Source organism: Zosterops lateralis (assembly GCF_965231275.1).
Source record: "Zosterops lateralis genome assembly, chromosome: Z".
Classification (NCBI taxonomy): domain Eukaryota; kingdom Metazoa; phylum Chordata; class Aves; order Passeriformes; family Zosteropidae; genus Zosterops; species Zosterops lateralis.
In genome coordinates, this window is record NC_139800.1 from 38,311,834 (window position 1) to 38,330,532 (window position 18,699).

General features: G+C 35.3%; 1 protein-coding gene across 2 annotated transcripts in view; it reads right to left on the bottom strand.

The window, feature by feature from the left end:
• TUT7 (terminal uridylyl transferase 7) overlaps positions 1–18,699 on the bottom strand; it is a 33,905-nt gene that overhangs the window by 3,087 nt on the left and 12,119 nt on the right. Inside the window, exons 8-26 of one of the 2 annotated variants that reach the window (XM_083883753.1) lie at positions 17,815–17,884; positions 16,816–16,942; positions 15,967–16,086; positions 13,876–14,007; positions 12,958–13,138; positions 11,473–12,602; positions 11,196–11,346; positions 10,442–10,528; positions 9,480–9,580; positions 8,904–8,961; positions 8,098–8,201; positions 6,986–7,075; positions 6,783–6,896; positions 6,599–6,676; positions 5,962–6,139; positions 5,384–5,431; positions 5,172–5,263; positions 4,599–4,714; positions 1,606–1,922 (exon numbers count right to left, since the gene is read on the bottom strand). In XM_083883753.1, coding sequence (XP_083739879.1) covers positions 1,606–1,922; positions 4,599–4,714; positions 5,172–5,263; positions 5,384–5,431; positions 5,962–6,139; positions 6,599–6,676; positions 6,783–6,896; positions 6,986–7,075; positions 8,098–8,201; positions 8,904–8,961; positions 9,480–9,580; positions 10,442–10,528; positions 11,196–11,346; positions 11,473–12,602; positions 12,958–13,138; positions 13,876–14,007; positions 15,967–16,086; positions 16,816–16,942; positions 17,815–17,884 — 3,294 coding nt within the window. Of the gene's footprint in view, positions 1–1,605; positions 1,923–4,598; positions 4,715–5,167; positions 5,264–5,383; positions 5,432–5,961; positions 6,140–6,598; positions 6,677–6,782; positions 6,897–6,985; positions 7,076–8,097; positions 8,202–8,903; positions 8,962–9,479; positions 9,581–10,441; positions 10,529–11,195; positions 11,347–11,472; positions 12,603–12,957; positions 13,139–13,875; positions 14,008–15,966; positions 16,087–16,815; positions 16,943–17,814; positions 17,885–18,699 lie in introns of those variants that run through there. The other variant, XR_014592505.1, reaches the window with a different exon arrangement.

An 18,699-nucleotide genomic window follows, 5' to 3' on the forward strand; every position in this document is an offset into this window, starting at 1 on the left:
TCGCATAATGCGGTGACATACGTTTAAGCTAAGAACCTACAATAAATTAAGCTTTGTGTCCTCTTCCAGAATCAGCAGGAGACAGGGAGCTTAGAATGAATGAAGATACGGTGGTAAATGAAGTGTCTATAGTCTCACAAAATGCAGCAATGCAAAGAGTGAAGTCTGAACTCTTTGATCCATTTGTTCATAGTACTTTATTCAACTAGAAAGAACTCTTCAGGCACTAAGCAAGCAATAAAAGACAAAGCCCAACCTACAGCAATTCATTCAAATTTAAAAATATTAGTTCCCAAAATACAGATAACAGATAAAAAACACCTCTTGCAGAACTTATTATTTTAGACATATATGCTGTAAAGCCTAAGTATAGTTCTCATATGGTGAATGCTAAATATGAAACAGTCAAGCCTATTCCCCTCCACCTTAGTAGACTCAGTAACATGGCAAACAGAATGGCTGCAAGAGAAGTTCAGTGAGAAAAGATCACAGATAAACAAACTCAAAAGTTAAATTTAGACTTGAAATACACCTTTAAAAGGTCAGAAGCTGAATGAAGCATGGCTTCAATTTTTAATCGACTTTTCTGTCTGTCCAGTACTTTTAGTTATCTATCAAAGTAAAAATACTTCTGAATATATTCACAATTCTGAATATACTTGCACCATTTTCCTCCCTCTTCCAGTATTTTAACACAGTCTTGTGCCGTCTTCCACTAAATGCATCTGATTATGAAGAATTTCCTGATCTCAGGCAGACAGGATATTTTTGCAAGTAGAGAAAAACTGGTTTGAAACATATGTTTTATTATATAAAAGACCCCAATCTGTTCCTGTAAGAGATCAAATCATGAGTAATTTGTAAAACAAATTATTTTCAGCCTGAATTTAAATGCACCCAGGTTTCCCTACACGGAAACAGTGATAGGTTGTTCCTTTGGAAGCTAATTACATGTACCATGTACTGTCTTAAGTCTCAGTTTCATCTTAGAAAGATATTCCTTTATAACACAAATGAGGAGTGATCCATCTTATTTGAAAGATGGCTTAGATAATTAAAAACTTTTGCTCAGCAGTATTTCATTCAGATCTGTCAGTCAGGATAAGATGAACTTCTGTATCCCTTCAACTGCAGAGTTGGCAGAAACATTGTTTTATTCACAAAATTCAACCTGAGCAAATCTGTACACTTTTCATATTGACTTCATGGTTGTACAGAATCATTCTGGTTTAGGTAATGTGAACCACTCTAATGCTAGTTTATGTTGGAATTATGGCAAACTGGAAGAGAAGCTGTAATTTGAAATGCTGGCAAGCTCATATATTGTGACAACAATGGAAGCAATTTCAACATATTTGATACTCATACCCTTTTTATTACAAATATCTTATCTGCTAAGAGACATCATGCCAAATCTCCCAGGACTCAGCACATTTCTGAAAGGAAGGTGAAGATGAAGGGAAAATGGTTAAATGTGACTACATTAAAAAACACCACATTCACATGATGCAAAAGCCTTATGTGTTAGTCAATCATATTAAAAATAAAATTTAAAAAAAAGCTCAGAAGTGCTATTTAAACTACTCAGTTTCATCAGTTTCATACCTGCAACTCCTTTATATTGTGGGCATTCCTTTTTAATATGACCTTCTCTTCCACAGATAAAACAACGTTTTTCTCTTAAATCTTTGTCTTCCAGGCGCTTCCATTTCTCAGCTGATTGCCTGGGAGTCTTGTCTCTTCCAGTTTCCATTATTACCCTTGCTAGTTTCCTCTTCTGAGGTGTACATAGGTTCGACTTTCCCTCCTTGATTAAGGTCTCCTTTTCTGTTGGTTTATTCTGCACTTCTTTGTCCTCTTTTCTTTTCTCCTTGATTTCTCCATACCTTTGTGTACCTTCATAATCACGATGCCGTCTTAGTCTGCAGGAGCAGAGAAGTGCGGCAGAATTCAGAGGCCTTACATTCCCACAGAGTCAATAAAAAAAACCAAACAAAAAACGCATATGCTATCCTTAGACTAAAAAAATCTTCTGTGGGTTAAATAAAGTGAATTGCCATACTTTTCTTTTGACTCTCCCATTAAACAGTGCTCCACTGATATAACACATATTAAATAATTTAACCTTACAATTAGATGATAATACAGTCCTAAATCCTAATAATTGTAACTCAGAAAATATAAGAACTGAAAATTGGGCTGCTCAAGTAGCAGACAATGAAAGAAAAGAAACACCAAACAAAATGCTAACAAAGTACAAAAAAATAGGGCTATAGTTTTGGGGTTTTTTTCTATTTGTACAATTCAAGCAGAACTCAGTTCTTTCCTTCTGAAACTGTGTATATTCCCTCTAAAAGTCTCTTCTGTTGAGAGAAGCTTCTAACATTCTATGTGACTTAAAAGTCTAGTAGTGAAGAAACACTACCACTGTCAGACTTGCTTAATCTAACAACTTTATACATGACTAGAGAAGGAGAAAGGAGTGAAACCTCCAAATCTGAAGATGATACCAGGCTCCTTTGGCAAGTTGGATGCATTGCTAATGGCTAGAAACTTGGAAAATACTTCACAAAACTGAATAAAGGGCAAAAAATGTCATGAGCTTCAAGGTGACCTTCTTTTTTTTTAAAAAAAAGGCATAAAAGGAAGACCTGGGTAACTATAGGTTGGCCAGTCTCACCTCTGCCTTGTAAAAGCATGGAGCAGATCCTCCTGAAAACTATGCACGTGCAAAACAGAGAGGCAACTGGTGGCAGCCAACATGCCTTCGCTAAGAGCAAATCAAGCCTGACAAATCTGGTAGCTTTCTACGAAAATGGGTTACAGAAATGGTGGGTAAGGAAAGAGTGGCTGATATCATGTACCTGGACTTCTGCAAAGCATTTGACACTGTCTTACACAACATCCTTGTCTCTAAAATGGAAAAATATGGATTTGATAGGTGGACCACTCAATAGATAAGGAATTGGCTGGATAGTTGCACTTCGAGCATTGTGGTCAATGTCTTGATGCCTGTGTGAACACCAGTGATCAGTGGTGCTCTTCAGGGGTCTGTACTGGGACCGATATTATTTAACATCTTTGTTAAGGACAAAGGCAAATGGATTAAGTGCACACTCAGCAAGTTACTGGATGACTAAGATTAGCTTTAAACAGATACAGGAAAGTACTGTTTTATGTAGCAGTCAGAACACTTACAGAACTGGTTGCCATAGAAGACTGCTAAGGAAACCAGGAGAATCATGTTCAGGAAAAAACCCCAAAAAACAACTAAAAGGACAAAATCATAAACAAGTCCAGTCCAGAAATGAGCATTACCAGAGCAGGGCAGGTATGTGCTCTAACATCTCTTACACAGCAATGCAGCAATGCTAAGGGAATGCAGAAGAAGAGACTGCAGAAAACTAGTTTGCCCTTCACAGACAGCATCCTCTTTTGTAATAAATGGCTGAACAGAGGACTCAAATGTATCAGTGATTTTACCCCACAGGGCACTTCTGTTCTTAGATGCACAATCCGATTTACTTTTTCTCTAATGTTGTATAAAACTTAACTGAGTATGTGCAATGAACTGGTGTTTCACTTCAGAACTCAAGATTAAAAAAACATAGATGTAAGAAAGCAGTTTGGACGTTGAGGAGCCTTTCACACCACCTTTAGCATTCTTTAATTTCAAACTATCATCAGCTACTGTGTTTGCAACTGCTCAAACTGACTCAATTTCTAAATTAACAGAATCAACAGTGTATATTCACAAATCTCTAATATGTAGTAGAACAACCACTTCATCCAACATAATATTAGTAGCTTTTTTTTTACTTAGTTACAGGAAAGTGCAAATGATTTTTAATGACAGCTTCTAACATAAATAGATTCTAAACAATAGTTAATTTTTTCCATCCACCTTACAAGTGAGCATAAACGTTTTCAAGATTTCACTATTTTTTAGATATGCAGTCTTTAAAGAACTTTATCTTAACTGAAATCAAAATTAAAGGATGAATTTTAAGTTTAGACATTTCATAAGAGAAAAAGCAGCAAAAGTCCTTTAGCCATTCATTTGTTGCCAGAAGAGAGTCGCGGAATATTGGAAATGGCTACTTAGGGACAGGAAGCATTCTCTTGGATGTAAAACAGGACACTGCTCTCATACATGTGTGCTCATGAAAAATAATGCTGTGACATTCTTGCCTTGCTTTTGATAGGAATTGCATGATTCTCTGAACTTAACAAAATTGTGTCTTGCTAGGAGCAGCAAAATTCTGGTATAGTAGAAGCTATTAAATAAATAAAAATATAAAAGGTATCCATGAGTGCTTTTCACAGCACACAGTTATTCAGCTCTGCTGAATATCAGACTCTCTTTGACTACTCCTTTCCTGTATGAGGAAGTAGAGAGTCAGCATTGATACTTGACCAGTTCTGCAGCAACACTATGCACCACTGCCAAAGGAGATCCTGATACATTTTAAGTTTAATTCAGGTTCACCAAATAACCCACAGTGCATATAAGTTTTGCTTTATAGCATTACTATCCTAATCTTTCCTAAACAAACATAAAGAAAAAAGTTATACACAGATGCCAAGATGATACTTACTTTCGTCTCATGGGACAATCTTTCATGAAATGGCCAATTTTACCACAAGTTCTGCAGCATCTATCATTTGGTGCCAATTCTCCTTCTGTTAGTACCTCAGGATCAAAAAAGTACTCCTGTAGAAGAAATTATATATTTAAGATGAAAATCCAAACACTTGGAAATCAAGACAGATACAAAAGTGTTAAAACAGCAGTTAGAGTCACAGTAGCTGAACTCTGAAAGACCCAATGACTTAACTAGCTACAGACCTCTTCTTTGACAGGCAGCCTACTCACCACCAGGTGTGCACACTGTTATAAAACCGCAGTTTTAAGAAATGCTAATCTGGTTTTGATTTGGATTAAAATACATAAATCTGTACAATGGAACTCGTGACTTGACTACTATTTTGCAAAATATTTTACATGTAAGTAACATTAAAACAGTACTCAGCAGTAACTGATTTACTCCAATTTTTAGAGTAGTGTGGAAGTTTAAGAGTAAGAGCTTACAGTGAGTGTAACCATAGTCTTGCAAAAGCTAAGTTATACACCAAAGAGCACACACATGTTCCTCTTAGAAGGAACTTACCATTTTTGATGGGTACTCTTTAGGGAATGTTTTTATAGGGGTACCAAATATCCTTCTGCCATTGATAAAAGCCTTCATTATAAAATTTGTCACTGTGGAGGAAAAAAAAAATCCCCAACTGAAATCATCATTTAGATATCAAACTAGAATGTAAAATAATATCCAAGACAAGATCTTCACTTTGTAACTGAAATTGTTAACAGAAGACTTACTTTTTCTTGACAATCCAGCTCCAAGATTGTGGTTCAAATCAAAGGGATCTGTAGAGAAAAAAAAATATGACAGACATCTCTCAATGTGCAGACAAAAGAAGAGAAATTCTTTCCACGAAAATGCAACGGGCCAGAAAACAATTTACAGATTATTTCTAAAATATGTCACTGCATTTTCTCTGTCAGAGATCATAGTGATAATAAACAACCTATTTATACACGGAGTTGAATCATTTAAGTAAATATGGGCTCATCTAAACCTAGTATTTTTGAGAACACGTCAGTCGCATTATAGCTGATTTCTTCGACAAAGGATTTTGTTATATTTATTTTTCTGCTACTTACTTCATAATAAAAAGTGTGAAGTTTGCTTTGCAACTTTTTTTCAGTAGCCAAAAAAACCCTTAAGAATCATGTTTAGCATTACCAAAACCCAATGGCAATTTTGTGATGGTTTCAAAACATAAGCATATAACAATTTATAATCTAGTAATAGAAAAATAAATAGGCCTTGTGAAAAAACCAAAATTTTCATGTTAAAGAAGTTCTGTATAGTCCTGTACTTCATATTCCTTTACCTTCAATTACTATGTATTTGGAGGTCCACTGCTTCTTGAAAGTTGTAAGTAGATTTTTTCTCCTGATGCAGATGACATGCTCTTTAAAATCAAATTCTTCTGTGTAGAACCGGAGAAGCCCCAGCCACAGTTGCCCAGCAGATTCAGTGTTTTTCCCATAGTCTGGCCAAACAACTGACTAAAGTGACAAAAATATTGTTACATGCAGTACTTACATTAAGCATTTTCATTATTTCCATAATATATTTTCATCATTTATTTTATACCGAAAAGCAATGGAGTTACACTAGAATACTTCTTTTCATAGTTTATATTGATAATCCAATATTGGTTTTAAACTCCATATTTTTTAATCCACTAGCAATGAAGGGACAATAGAACTTCTGGCACTATGTTTTGCCTCTTAAGAAAAGAATTTGTTAATTCAGTATGAGTCTGTATAAAACAAAATTATTCAAAGGAATGGCCACTAGGGAGGGGCTGGGGAAAAGCAGAGAGTGGCTGTGTGGTGTTTAACTGCCAGCTGGGGTTAAACCACAATATTCAACCTCTATATTTCGGAACAATGTCTTTAAAAGGAATTTCTATTCATTTGCCAAGTTACGGGTAACATTTCCGATTAGCCTGATTTACTCACCAACTCCTCTATCTTATCAAAGAAATATACATTCCAGCCATCAACCAAAATTTCAGGCTTTTTTGGTTCTTTGTAGATCTGAAAGAATATTAGAATTCATTAGAAGAGCCTTTCATATCCAGCACTGACATTCTTCTGATCAATACGTGTGTACAGGTACTCATTTCTTTCCAATATACCGTACCTCTTGAAGAACAGGGATGACAGGTGGATTTCTCTGTTGAAGAAAATAGAGCACCATAAGAGTATATGCGTAAGATGACAGGCTACCTCGAGATGCATCTCCAATGTCACATATCTAGAAAAAGAAACATAATTTTCATCTTTTATGGTGATCATCCCTTGCTTCAGGAACTACTGCTTCTAGAATGTCTGAAATACACTTACTTTTGTAAAGACTTTCATTGTGTAACACAGGTATTTTACTCTAGGATCAATAGCTGCATATGATGACAGAAGTCTGGTGTTATGCAAGGCCTAGAAAAACAAGGAATTCATATAAAAAATAAAGAAGCTCTGAAGTAATGAAGGAAATAAGCTGAAAATATGAAAAACAAAATCTCTAGGTTGTGTCTTCAAGAAATGCATATGTGAAGCCCTGCACAGTAGGAATGTACATTGAGAAAGGAAGCATTTAACAATGAGGTTATCACTTGCTCTTTTAAAAGTCAATCAACTTCCTTAAACTGTGTGGAAGTAGTAAAAGCAGCATTCACAGAACAATACTTCAAAATAAGAAGCATTAATCTGGTTCTGCAGTTTCGAAGTATTTGGTAGAGGATAACTACTTGAACCCAGAGATTTCAGTCTGGATGTGTAAGAGCTACCAACAGACACATATGGATGCATAACTTCAAGGAGAAAATTTTCCCACTTAGTGGTTGAGGTGTCTTCCTCAAGACTCCCCTTGAGCTCATAAAAAACCTTCAGAAAGCTTAAAAATTGTCACTAAGACTTAACTTTCCTTTGCTGTTTTAAGAAAAGGGCTTTGAAATTTAGAGACATTGAAATAAACTAAATCTGTTTTTAAAATGTTTGGCCAAGAACACATGGATGGGTTTTGTGTTTGGGGTTTTGTTTTTTTTTTTCCACATTCTAATACATTACAGTTCAGGCAGGCTGGGCTCAAAGTCACTATTTCAGGTCTCAAGGCTAGGCAAGAGCCATGATGCTAAGTGGAGTCTGTAAAAGCTGAAGTTACTTTATTTTGTCTCTCATTTAAGAAAAACTTACAATACTTAAACCACTGTTTCTTACTATTACTGAAGAACTAATAGATTTTCTTAGGAAAGTGACAACTCTAAAGTCACAACTGTGCAGCTGACTCCACTCATAGTTAAACAAACAAAACCAAAAAGGTTTCTTTGAAATATAAAACTGCAACAGGTAATTGGAAACAGCTGATTACTGAAGCTCATCCAAACAATCACTTCAGTCTCAAGAAACAGATTCTCAGTTTTTTGTTACACAACTTAAAATAAAAAAGGAGATAACCTTACCAGAGTATTATATAAACTGATGTCTACTTCAAGACCACTTCTGACATGGAAAAATTTGACAATTGGGACTTTAGCAGTCGTTATAGGCAAGACATTTCTTAAACCTAGGATGAAATGTCATATTACTGAATAGCTACAATACAGTTCTACACAGTATCTAGTAACTTCCAACTGTAGCCAAAAGACTACAAAATAAAATCTTAGCTGACACCAAATTTTTGTTTCAGTTACATTTTAACACTAATTTTAGAAAATTGTTAAACATGATCAATCTCCTAATATAATTTATATAAATGTATGTTAGCTACCTCAAAAAATAAAGAGCAGTCTAAATAAAATTTCTTTTTAGAGAAAAAAGCTTAAGAGAGAAATAAATGATAATTCATTACAACTCATTGGAGATACACAAAAACAAGCACCATAAAATTAATGATTACTTGTAGAAAAAACAGGATTCCCATTGCAGACTTGTATCAGAATACTATCAACTTCCTATGCACTGAATATACAAGTACATAATTATTAAACTGAAGCCTCAAGTCTTAAATCATTGTTCTTACACATTTAAGTTATAAACATACTATCTGTCCAGATCAGATGTGGTCCAATAACATTATAACCTCAAGTATCTACATTTACAAACAAAAATAAATGTTCACAATATTGAACCTCACTCTTACTAACATAAGCTCTTTTATGTTAGCTGTATCTTAATGATTTTCACCTACAGTGCTCCAGAACACTGTCACTACAGCAAATTAAATAACAAAACCAGAATCACTTATTTTAGTTTTCCAGAAAGTTACCTGACTGTTTCTTGAGAACTTTTGCTAAATCTTCAATGATTCTGATGCAATCAAGTCCCTAAGACATTAAGAAAAAAAGGCTAAAACATTTATCTGCTGCAAGCATTTTAGGCAAATCTTTTATTGTGTGCCATTAAGCTTAAAGCTGTAGAATCAAATGTTTCATGTTATACAGAATTATGTGAATACAAGAAATTGTTTCAAAATAGCATATGTAAAATCAACAGTTGATAATATAATAATGGAAACATTTTAAACACTGATATTAGGCATGAAAGGAGACTGATATGCTCTTGCATTGTTTCCCATTCCCAGCAGTTTATGAAATAAAGAATGTTATTTATCTGCACAAATAAAGCTAGAAATGCCGAATTCAGGAGAAAACTGGCTACTTCGTTCTTAGACTCAGGTCCAGAGCAACAGCAAACACCTCCAAAATAATCTGCCTTTGTGGTACCTTCGTATTTTCTTCTAGTATTAAATCTTTTATAAAATAATGAGTTTGTTACACTAGATACACAATAGAAGAAAATTTTGTATTTATTTAACCATAAAACCAAAATCTTCTCAACCTACCTCAGCAGTTTCCAGACCATCTATTGTCATACAGATATCAAGATCACTTTGTTTGAAGCCAAAGCCATTTTTTGAGGAGCCAAACAAATCCAGCTTGGTTCCTGTAAGGCACATGTTGTATTACAGACATATATCAAAAGAAAATATCAAATTATATATAACACAGTATCTCAAATTGTATGTAGCTGCAAACCACTGCATGTCTTCCAATACAAGCATGAAAACACTATTGTATTTCTGAGGTACATGAAAACTTTGTGATCAGCTTTGCTTAGGAGAAAAGAATCTCTATTATTGACTCAAAAAAGCAGTCTGATGAATCCAGAAACAAGTTAGGTTTTCCAGTAACTAAGTAATCAGCATGTAGGTTCAAGCTGATATGTGACTGAAAAAGGCTTTGTACAGAGATTTTTAGGGTAAGGGGTATACCTGCCTCCACACAAAACCATCTTTTTTCTAATTTTAAAAGACCATGAACTGAAGTCCAGGTGTTACAGGTAAGAGCTACAGAAACAAACAAAGGGAAAAAAAAAAAAATCAAATGCCTTTTGTAAATAGGCCAGATGTTGTGCCTATATTTTAAAGTATTCGAAGCCCAGTAAGTTTCAGTAGGAAGTACTACAAAAAACTGTTTGTAAGAGCAGTTACAAAAGTAAGTCTGATTAAAATAAAATTAAAATAAAAAATATAAAATTATACCACCTCTGGTTTGATTGTTTCTTCCTTAACTTGCCATTGTTCCTTTGTACTAATGTATGCTACATATGAATAAATAAAAAATCCTAAATCTAAAAAAACCTTAAAAGACTTAGAACAAAAATTAATGTAATGAAGTATTGCAATGCTGAGCAACAATATGGATTAAATATTCAAAACCAAAGTGTTTATTATACTAAAATGATGTTTTCACTCAAGTATGAACAATCAAAAGTATAAATCTGAAGTTAGAATGGCCTAATTACCTGGGAAATCCTGTCTAATGAAGATTTCCAAGCTTTGTCTTATATGTTCCCGAGCCTGATCTTCTACTATGTTTGGAGCAAAATCATCTTTAAAAAAATAAAAGAAGACATCAATTTAGGCAACTGTACTTCAAAAAGAGCAAAGATTCAAGTGAAAATAGAAAGGGGTTTACAGTGGGACAGGGGAAGGGAAAAAGAAAGAAAATTCACACGTGAAGGAAAAAAAGCAAGGATGAAGTAGAAGAGAAATACCTGTTCAAAGAAAAACATTAATTAGACAAATAATGCATTTTGTCTGGTCAGAAATGGCGAGAGAGAAAGGAGGGAAGTTGGGTCACTCTGAAAAGAACAAAAGTGGAGAAATGTTACAAAAAGATATTTTGACACTACCTTTTCTAGAATACTGAAGTTTTTAATGAAAACTACAAGTTGAGGAACAGTTAACATAATTCAAATCAGACACACATAAAAGCATCAGTCAAAAACTCCACCCAAAATTAGACTCTCAGAAAACATATTTTTCTGTATGAGTAATCAACCAACCAGCTGGAAGACAAATCTAAACACTTTCTTGTTCTCTAGCTAAAACCTACTCAGCAGATCTATTAGAGCTATTACCATTAAGCCAAAGTGTCGAACTGTATCTAAGAGTTGGAGGAAATGCAGCAAATAAATTGTCACCTTATAACACCATTAGTCTGTGGTATTACTTTTTTTTTCTATAGCACAACAATATTCAAAGGAAAAAACTTACGGTAACACTGGACACAAACTTGATCTAGAGTATCTGAAAACTTGGGTGGCAGTGGTGGCAGTGGGTCAAGCTCAATTTTCTTGAAGTCTTCTGGACAATCATTCTTTAAATGACCTTCCCGTTTGCACAAGCTACATACTACTGTCGGAGACTGTATGAACAATAAGCAAGATTGGTTTAAAAAACTATAGTACTTTAATGAATTTTAGCAACACTTTCATTTTAACTTCTAAAAGAACATAAGCGATATGTTTATGTTCTGATACAGCTTGCTTACCTTGCCTTTTGTAAATGCTTGTTTACTGAATTGATAAAAAAGTTCAGATTCTAAGCACTGTTCTACTGCTGTGGTCTCTTCAGAATAGCTTCCCTTCTCAGTAAGATACTCTTGACTCAAACTGATGCTCAGAGGTCCATCTACATTTTCTTTGAAATGTTTGTTTTTGTATTTACTGGGGATGGAAAAGTCATCATCTTCCTCTGACAGTGCATTATCATCTCCAGATCCAGTATATGTGTTACCTAGTTCACCTCCAGCTCTAATGGTAACACTGCATTCTCTCTGATTTAGAAGACTTGGTGCTTCCTCTTCCTCATCTGAGTTAATCATTTGGGATATCTGACTCTGTGCTGAACTTAGGAATTTTTGTGGGGATTCATCCAGCTCATCAGAAACTTCTGTGCTACTATCCTCATAAGTGTCATCTATTATACCACTGCACTCCAAGCCAAATTCATCACTCTCTGTAAGTGCAGTGTGTTGAAAACCTTCTAAGTCTGAAGTATTACAAGTCTCTCCATCGTGTTCATTCACCAAAACAGGGAGTTCTCCACCGTCACTGTCTTCATCAATTGCCTGCTTGGCAGCCAAAATATTATTCCACTGTCTTTTTTGTTGTTCATGTTCTTCCTCTTCCTCCTCTTCTTCATCTTCACTTTCACTCTCTGTCTCTTCACAGCTAGGTTTAAAATCCTCATTATCTCCAGAAATAATTTCCTCAATTATACAGTCTGAGCCTTCATGCATAATTCCCAGATGACTTATATCATCAGCCAATTCTTCTTCTGTGAAACTTTCTGAGCCATCACATAGTTTTGAAGGACTAATTTTATATTCCTTGGGCATACATATATTCTCTGTTATGCAGTTTTCTACTATGACTGTGTTTGTTCTATCAGCCAAGTTTTGCAAGTCAGAATCTTCACATTTTATAGCATCATTTCCATGGTCCAAGATTTGGGATTTCACCTCACTCTCATTTGAAGAGGGTATTTTGTTCCATTTTGCACTTTTTTTGTGAGGCAAGGCGAAATACTTATAAGTTGCTCTCAGACAGTGAAGAATATACTCATAAACTAGTTGGCTGCTCAGAGTTCTTGCCACATTCCTTTTGACTGAATACGGGTCTAGTAAAGAGAAGAAGTGAGCCAGCAGTGAAAGAGTTAAGTTCTTAACCAAAGAATACAAGCACATTTTTACAGAGTCTGAATTGCTAGTAACTCTTAAACACTGTGTAAGGACACAAGATCTACAAACTGGGCTGAAGACAATTTTTAAGATCACTTAATTATTTCTGACAATGTTTAAAATAATACCCAATAGAAATATTAAGTTGATTTTCTTTGGAAAAAATATGCTACTATAACCAGTCCAGTTATTAAAAATTTCTAAGTTGTAACACACAATATCAACAGCCAAGTCAGCACCCTGTAAAAATTGAAGTTACAGTTCTTTGAAGTTTGTTGAGAGATATTTATATACCTTCCACAGCAATGCGCTTTTTAGGCCAGTCCTTTAATTCACGAGACACTGGTTCCTTGAGTCGTATGCTAATAACCAAATCAGCCATATTGAACTCCAAAGCATAGAAACGGAGCAGTTCAAGCCAGAGCTGACCAATGGGTGCTGAACACTGGTGACCTAAATCAAATACTAAGGGAACCTGTCAATTACAGAAGAAAAACTTAGATAATATTTAGTGCACAAGTGTTTAACTGCTACACTTTCTTTATTTAATCTGTAATCTAGTACGGCAGAATTTATCATTGGTTCTTAACTCCTGCAATTGCAATGAAAACTGCAATTAAAAAGTTGGAAGATAAAGTATAAAAATCCAAAATGAAAGAAGGCAGCAACAGTAAAGAGTAGCATCAATGATTATTAACAATTGCTGCTTTAAGTGTTTATGCTGTAATTTATAAATTTCAAAGAAAAAGCATATCTCACAGGATAGAATGGATTACACAGTCTACTTTTCAGCCAGGTCTAGGTTGAATTGTTAACTCTCACAAAATGCAATCACATAGTGATACTGTTCCTTACAAAGTTGTTATAATAATATCTGGGAAATAATATCTGAGAACAGTTCAAAGCGAAGATGAAATATTTTTCATATGCTTAACCTAATTTAAAGATAAAACTGCTTCAGCTCCACAAACTATATATCCCCAGCAGACTAAAATTCAAGGTCTTATCAAAGTATCTGAGATCGTATCTATTTTCCTGCCAGCTCCTTAGCACCAAAGCTAAGCATAACAGACCCTAAAGCAAGCAGTAGTGAGTGCAATGTCTTAGTTCAGCTCACAGTTTTGAAACATAAACACAAAATCGAATTAAAAGATTGTTCTGTTTTGAGAACAGCAATGTCTGCTAGACTACTACAGAAACAGAAGTTCAGACCTTGCCCCTTATAGGGGAAGTTTCTTGTGGCACATCAGAATCATCAGTGGGGTTATGCTCCCAAACCACAGCATCGTTCTGGACTTCTCTCAGATGAAAATTAGTTAGTTTGTTTAATGAGAATCCTCCAATCTAAAGGAAATGAAAAAAAGAAACAAAGCTAAACATCACATGAACTTTAAATTTCATTCCCACATCATAGTGGAACAAAATTTAGTAACAGTGTTCCAGGTCTAGAATATACCCCAACCTTTTTCTCTCTTCTCCCCATATTTCTCTAAAAAACTCTAAAGAGGTCAGTGCTCTTGTAAGGGTGTGCTGGTGAACGCACTCAGGAAATATGGACAATGAGGTGGACTGAAAACTGGATGAATGACAGATCTCAGAGGGTCATAATCAGTGGCACAGGGTCTTAACATGGGCCCATCACAAGTAGCGTCCCCCAAGGGTCAATACTGGACCCAATGCTGTTTAATTTGCTCAGCAGTGGCTGAGATAAAGAGACAGAAGCCTCCTCAGCAGGTCACTGATAACACAAGGCTGGGAGCAGCGGCCAATACCCCAGAGTGCAACCTTGAAGGGATGGAGAGATGGGCAGAGAAGAACTGCCTGAAATACAACAAAGGCAAAAGCAGGGCCCTGCATTCCACTGCAGAGGAATAACCTCGGGCACCAGCACAGGCTGGGGGCTGATCTGCTGGAAAGCAGCTCTGTGGAGAAGGACCTGGGGGTCCTGGTGGACAACAAGGTGTCCATGAGCCAGCAGCATGTCCTGGTGGCCAAGAATACTGTCCTAGGGTACATTAGGAAAGCATTGCAAGCAGGGCAAGGGGGGTGATCCTGTCCTTCCAATCAGCTCTGGTGAGGCACATCTAGGATCCTGTGTCCATTTCTGGGCTCCTCAGGACAAGAGAGATGAAGCCCCTGAAGTGGGTCCAAAGGGCTACAAAGACACTAAAAGGACTGGAGCATGTCACTTATGAGGAAAGGCTGAGGGAGCTGGGCTTGTTCAACCTTGAGAAGAGGCAACTGAGATAGGATCTCATCAAGGTCTGAATATCTGAAGGGGGAATGTCAAAGGATGGATCTAGGTGGTGCCAAAAGGCAATGGGCAGAAACTTATGCAGGAAGTTCCACCTGAATATGAGGAAGAATTTGTGTGGGTACACTGTATGGGTGACCGAACACTGGAACTGACTGCCCACAAAATTCTTTAATTCTCTGTCATGCAACCTTTTTTCTGCACACTACAAAAGGATAAATATGTATCTTTTAATTATATGGCCATATACAACAGGACTTTTTTCTCATCCAATTCAGAAAGTACATATGCTTTTGAATGAGTCAGGAACATAGTAGAGAAAAATTGTTAACTGCAAGGTTTGTGTAATCAGTTACAGGAACTGGAAGATGTGTGCTAAACATAACAAGAGACTGCAATCCCAAATGGAAGGGTAAGGGTACATACTGGAAGCCATAATGGTTGAAGGGGTTGAGAAATACACAGCTGAGGACAGAACAAATACAAAAACGGGTGCCATAACTATAATACATAAATGGTATCCTGGAGAATTTGATCCATAATACAACTCCTGACATCAAGATGCATTTCAGTTTCTAAACCAAAGAATGTTCTAAACTCCTAATGTGATCCCTTCAGACATTATCACACCAGTGTGTTCTCCAACCATGTACATTTTGGACAATTAGATGGCAAATTCCAAGACATTGTTTTGGGATGTAGCTATGTAGATTGAGTTCTCAACAGTCTGGAGGAAAGGCTGAAAAAAAAAAAAAGAGGAAGTAAATTGCTGCAAAATGCACTAGTCAATGCCCAGCTCTCCTTATTCACAGAAGGGGCAACAGAGGACTTACTTCAATGACTAGGATTGTGAAATGCAACCTCGCAGCTAGCATTACTAAAGCATAGTCATTGGATGTTGATGAATTCACACATGAATTCACATTCTTAATTCCTGCAGAAATGGCTCACTTATGGCTTGCTCAGAGCAGCATAAAGTGGACAGATTATACACCATGACAAGCAACTGGTCCTTTCATTTTTATTATTCATTGTATTAATATACATACCCATGATCCCAAATAGACAGGCAGAAGAGGCTCTTTTCTCTGTTGTAGAAAGAAAATAACCAGTAAACCGAACACATAAGGTGACAAGCCTCCCTCTTCAGGACGATCAACACAGCATAACTGTAAAAACAAATTGTGCAGTCGTTAAAGCTTCAAGTGATACTATGAAAAATGTTCTTTTAATTACTGTTCAGAAGTCAGTCACATTGAATACCACAGAAACTCAGGTATCTTTGAGCTCTTACCAGATGCAACTTGTTCTCGAGGCCTGCCTATTTACTGCAGTAACTACCATACTACTATAACGTTTTAAATGTAAGAGCCACGGGACACAGACTGGCAAATCAAACAGCATACATCACATTTGCAAAAAATGATAGCTCCTTTTGCATAGATACAGTACAAGTCAAAAGTTTTTCAATTTTTCAATTAATATTTTAATTGCAGACACACAAACTTCACAAGTTATGTTAATTTGCAAGATTGTTTTCATCTACAATAGAAACAAACAGGTTTTTTTTTTCATGATGGATTAAAAGTTTGAGAAACTAGCAATTTCATTTCATACACACTCCTCTGACTAGTTTGGTAACAGAGCAAGATACTTACAGTGTGCATGCCATGGAATGAAGCTTAAAATTTCACTTTTGAAATTTAGTGGAATATTATCACACACAAATAACAATTATGTAATTTATAAAATTTACAATTTATAAAAACTTATGTCCTTACTTCAACTCTTCTTCAAAGGACTGTTTCAACAACCATTTTCTAAACCATAGCTATAGTCATAATATCAAAGTGCATTCAATATTTATTCACAGATAAGGGAATACAAATGACTCTCACCTTTGCCCAGTACCTGAAGGCAATCACTAAAGGTACGACAGTAGGTTCCAGCTTTCCAAGTGTAGTCAAATGGTTTGTTGTCAGACAAGCATTCTCATTCCCTGCACTCACTTTACAAATAAGGCCACTAAAATCAAAAAAAGAAACAAAAGATCTTGAAGGTTTTCTAAGAACACCCATAGGTCAGATAACACCTCACAGAACAGTGTAGCAGAAGGCTGTAAGGAAAGACTTGACAGCCCCTCAAAGACAGCATCTCTGCATGAAAAGCAGCATGCAATACTAATTTGATTTATGGTTAGGTTGAGAATATATGCATTATAATTTTCTGTCCAAGTGTTTTAAGATACAATTCAAATTTAAGTATTTTTCCAATATTAATTTAATGAATTAAAAAGTAAATTAGTAAGTAAATTAATTATTAATTTCTTTCATGAAACAAAAATGTCCTCCCACATCACACCCACCATCAAACATTTTCTATGCTGTTTTCACACAACATAAAATATTTTTAAACACCAAAAAATCAAGGTAGCAGCAAACAACTAGTAATATTTTTATCAGTAGTTGTTTATAGAATGTTTCATGAATCTTAATTGATATTCATCAAATGGGCAAAATAAAATATTTTTCACTTGTTCTCAAAATACTAGCAAAGCTACGCAAACTGTTCTTATCCTTACAGAAATCTGTAATTTAATATGGTATGTACACTGCCTATAAGAAAGGAAAGTTTCTGCTTAAGCAATAATCCCAAATGGAAGGGTAAGGGTACATGCTGGAAGCCATAATGGTTGAAGGGGTTGGGAAATACACAGCTGAGGACAGAACAACCCTTACCCTCTTATTCTAGGCTAGGAATGACTTGCCCATGAGTGTTAGTTTGTGTTTCAAGATCCATGGAACTGTAATAATTTAGTACAGAAACGTCATTTATCAGGTGGTTATATAATTTACACAGCTATATACTATTAGAACACACAAAGTGACAACCGAGACCTTTGCTTTTCTCTGCACATCACCACTGGTATTCTAGCATGGAAATCTGCATCAACTTCCGTAAAAGAGTCTAAGTGGGAAAAAGGAAAAGAAGAAGCCACATTAAGCACGGTGTTGACATAAAATATCTTGAACTGGATGCAACTAAGAGTACAGGCAGAATTTCAGCTACTAATACAATGACTCATATTGAGAATAATAAAAGTACATGGGATTTAAGTGTTTCACATGTGATGGGAAGAATATGGTCTATATTCACTAAGCACTGTTAGGAATATAGCAAGAAAAAACCAGAACTTTTCAAAATTCATATATACACAGTAAGTACAATTAAGGTGCTATATTTTGGTTAAGAGCTAGCTTCAGTAATTCACGCATGCAAAAAGATCTACGATACCTATGGAACAATATTAGCATGAAAAATAAAAAACCCCAGTGTCTTACATCACTACTATACTGAAGAAATTACTAAATAATAATATATAATACTAAATAATACTAAATATATAAAATACTAAATATATAAATACAATATAAATAATACTAAATAAATAAATAATAAATAATAAAAATAATTTTTAAAAATAAAAATAAATAAATAAATATAATATAAATAATACTAAATATATATAATACTAAATATAATACTAGATAATAATACTAAATAATTTTTTCCCCTGGTTATCTGACAGTCTTTTATGTAAATGTAGAACAGGCTTGCCTACATGATGTAATGTCCTTTTGCTATGCATTTTGTATCTTTTTTCTTCTTATTCTTTATATAATTTTCCAAATATGATTTAGCTGTCAGCCACCCTAGTCCTTCCTTTCTCTCAGTAGTGCTGATTGACCCAAACTGGACTTATTTTTTGAAACCTTACAGTT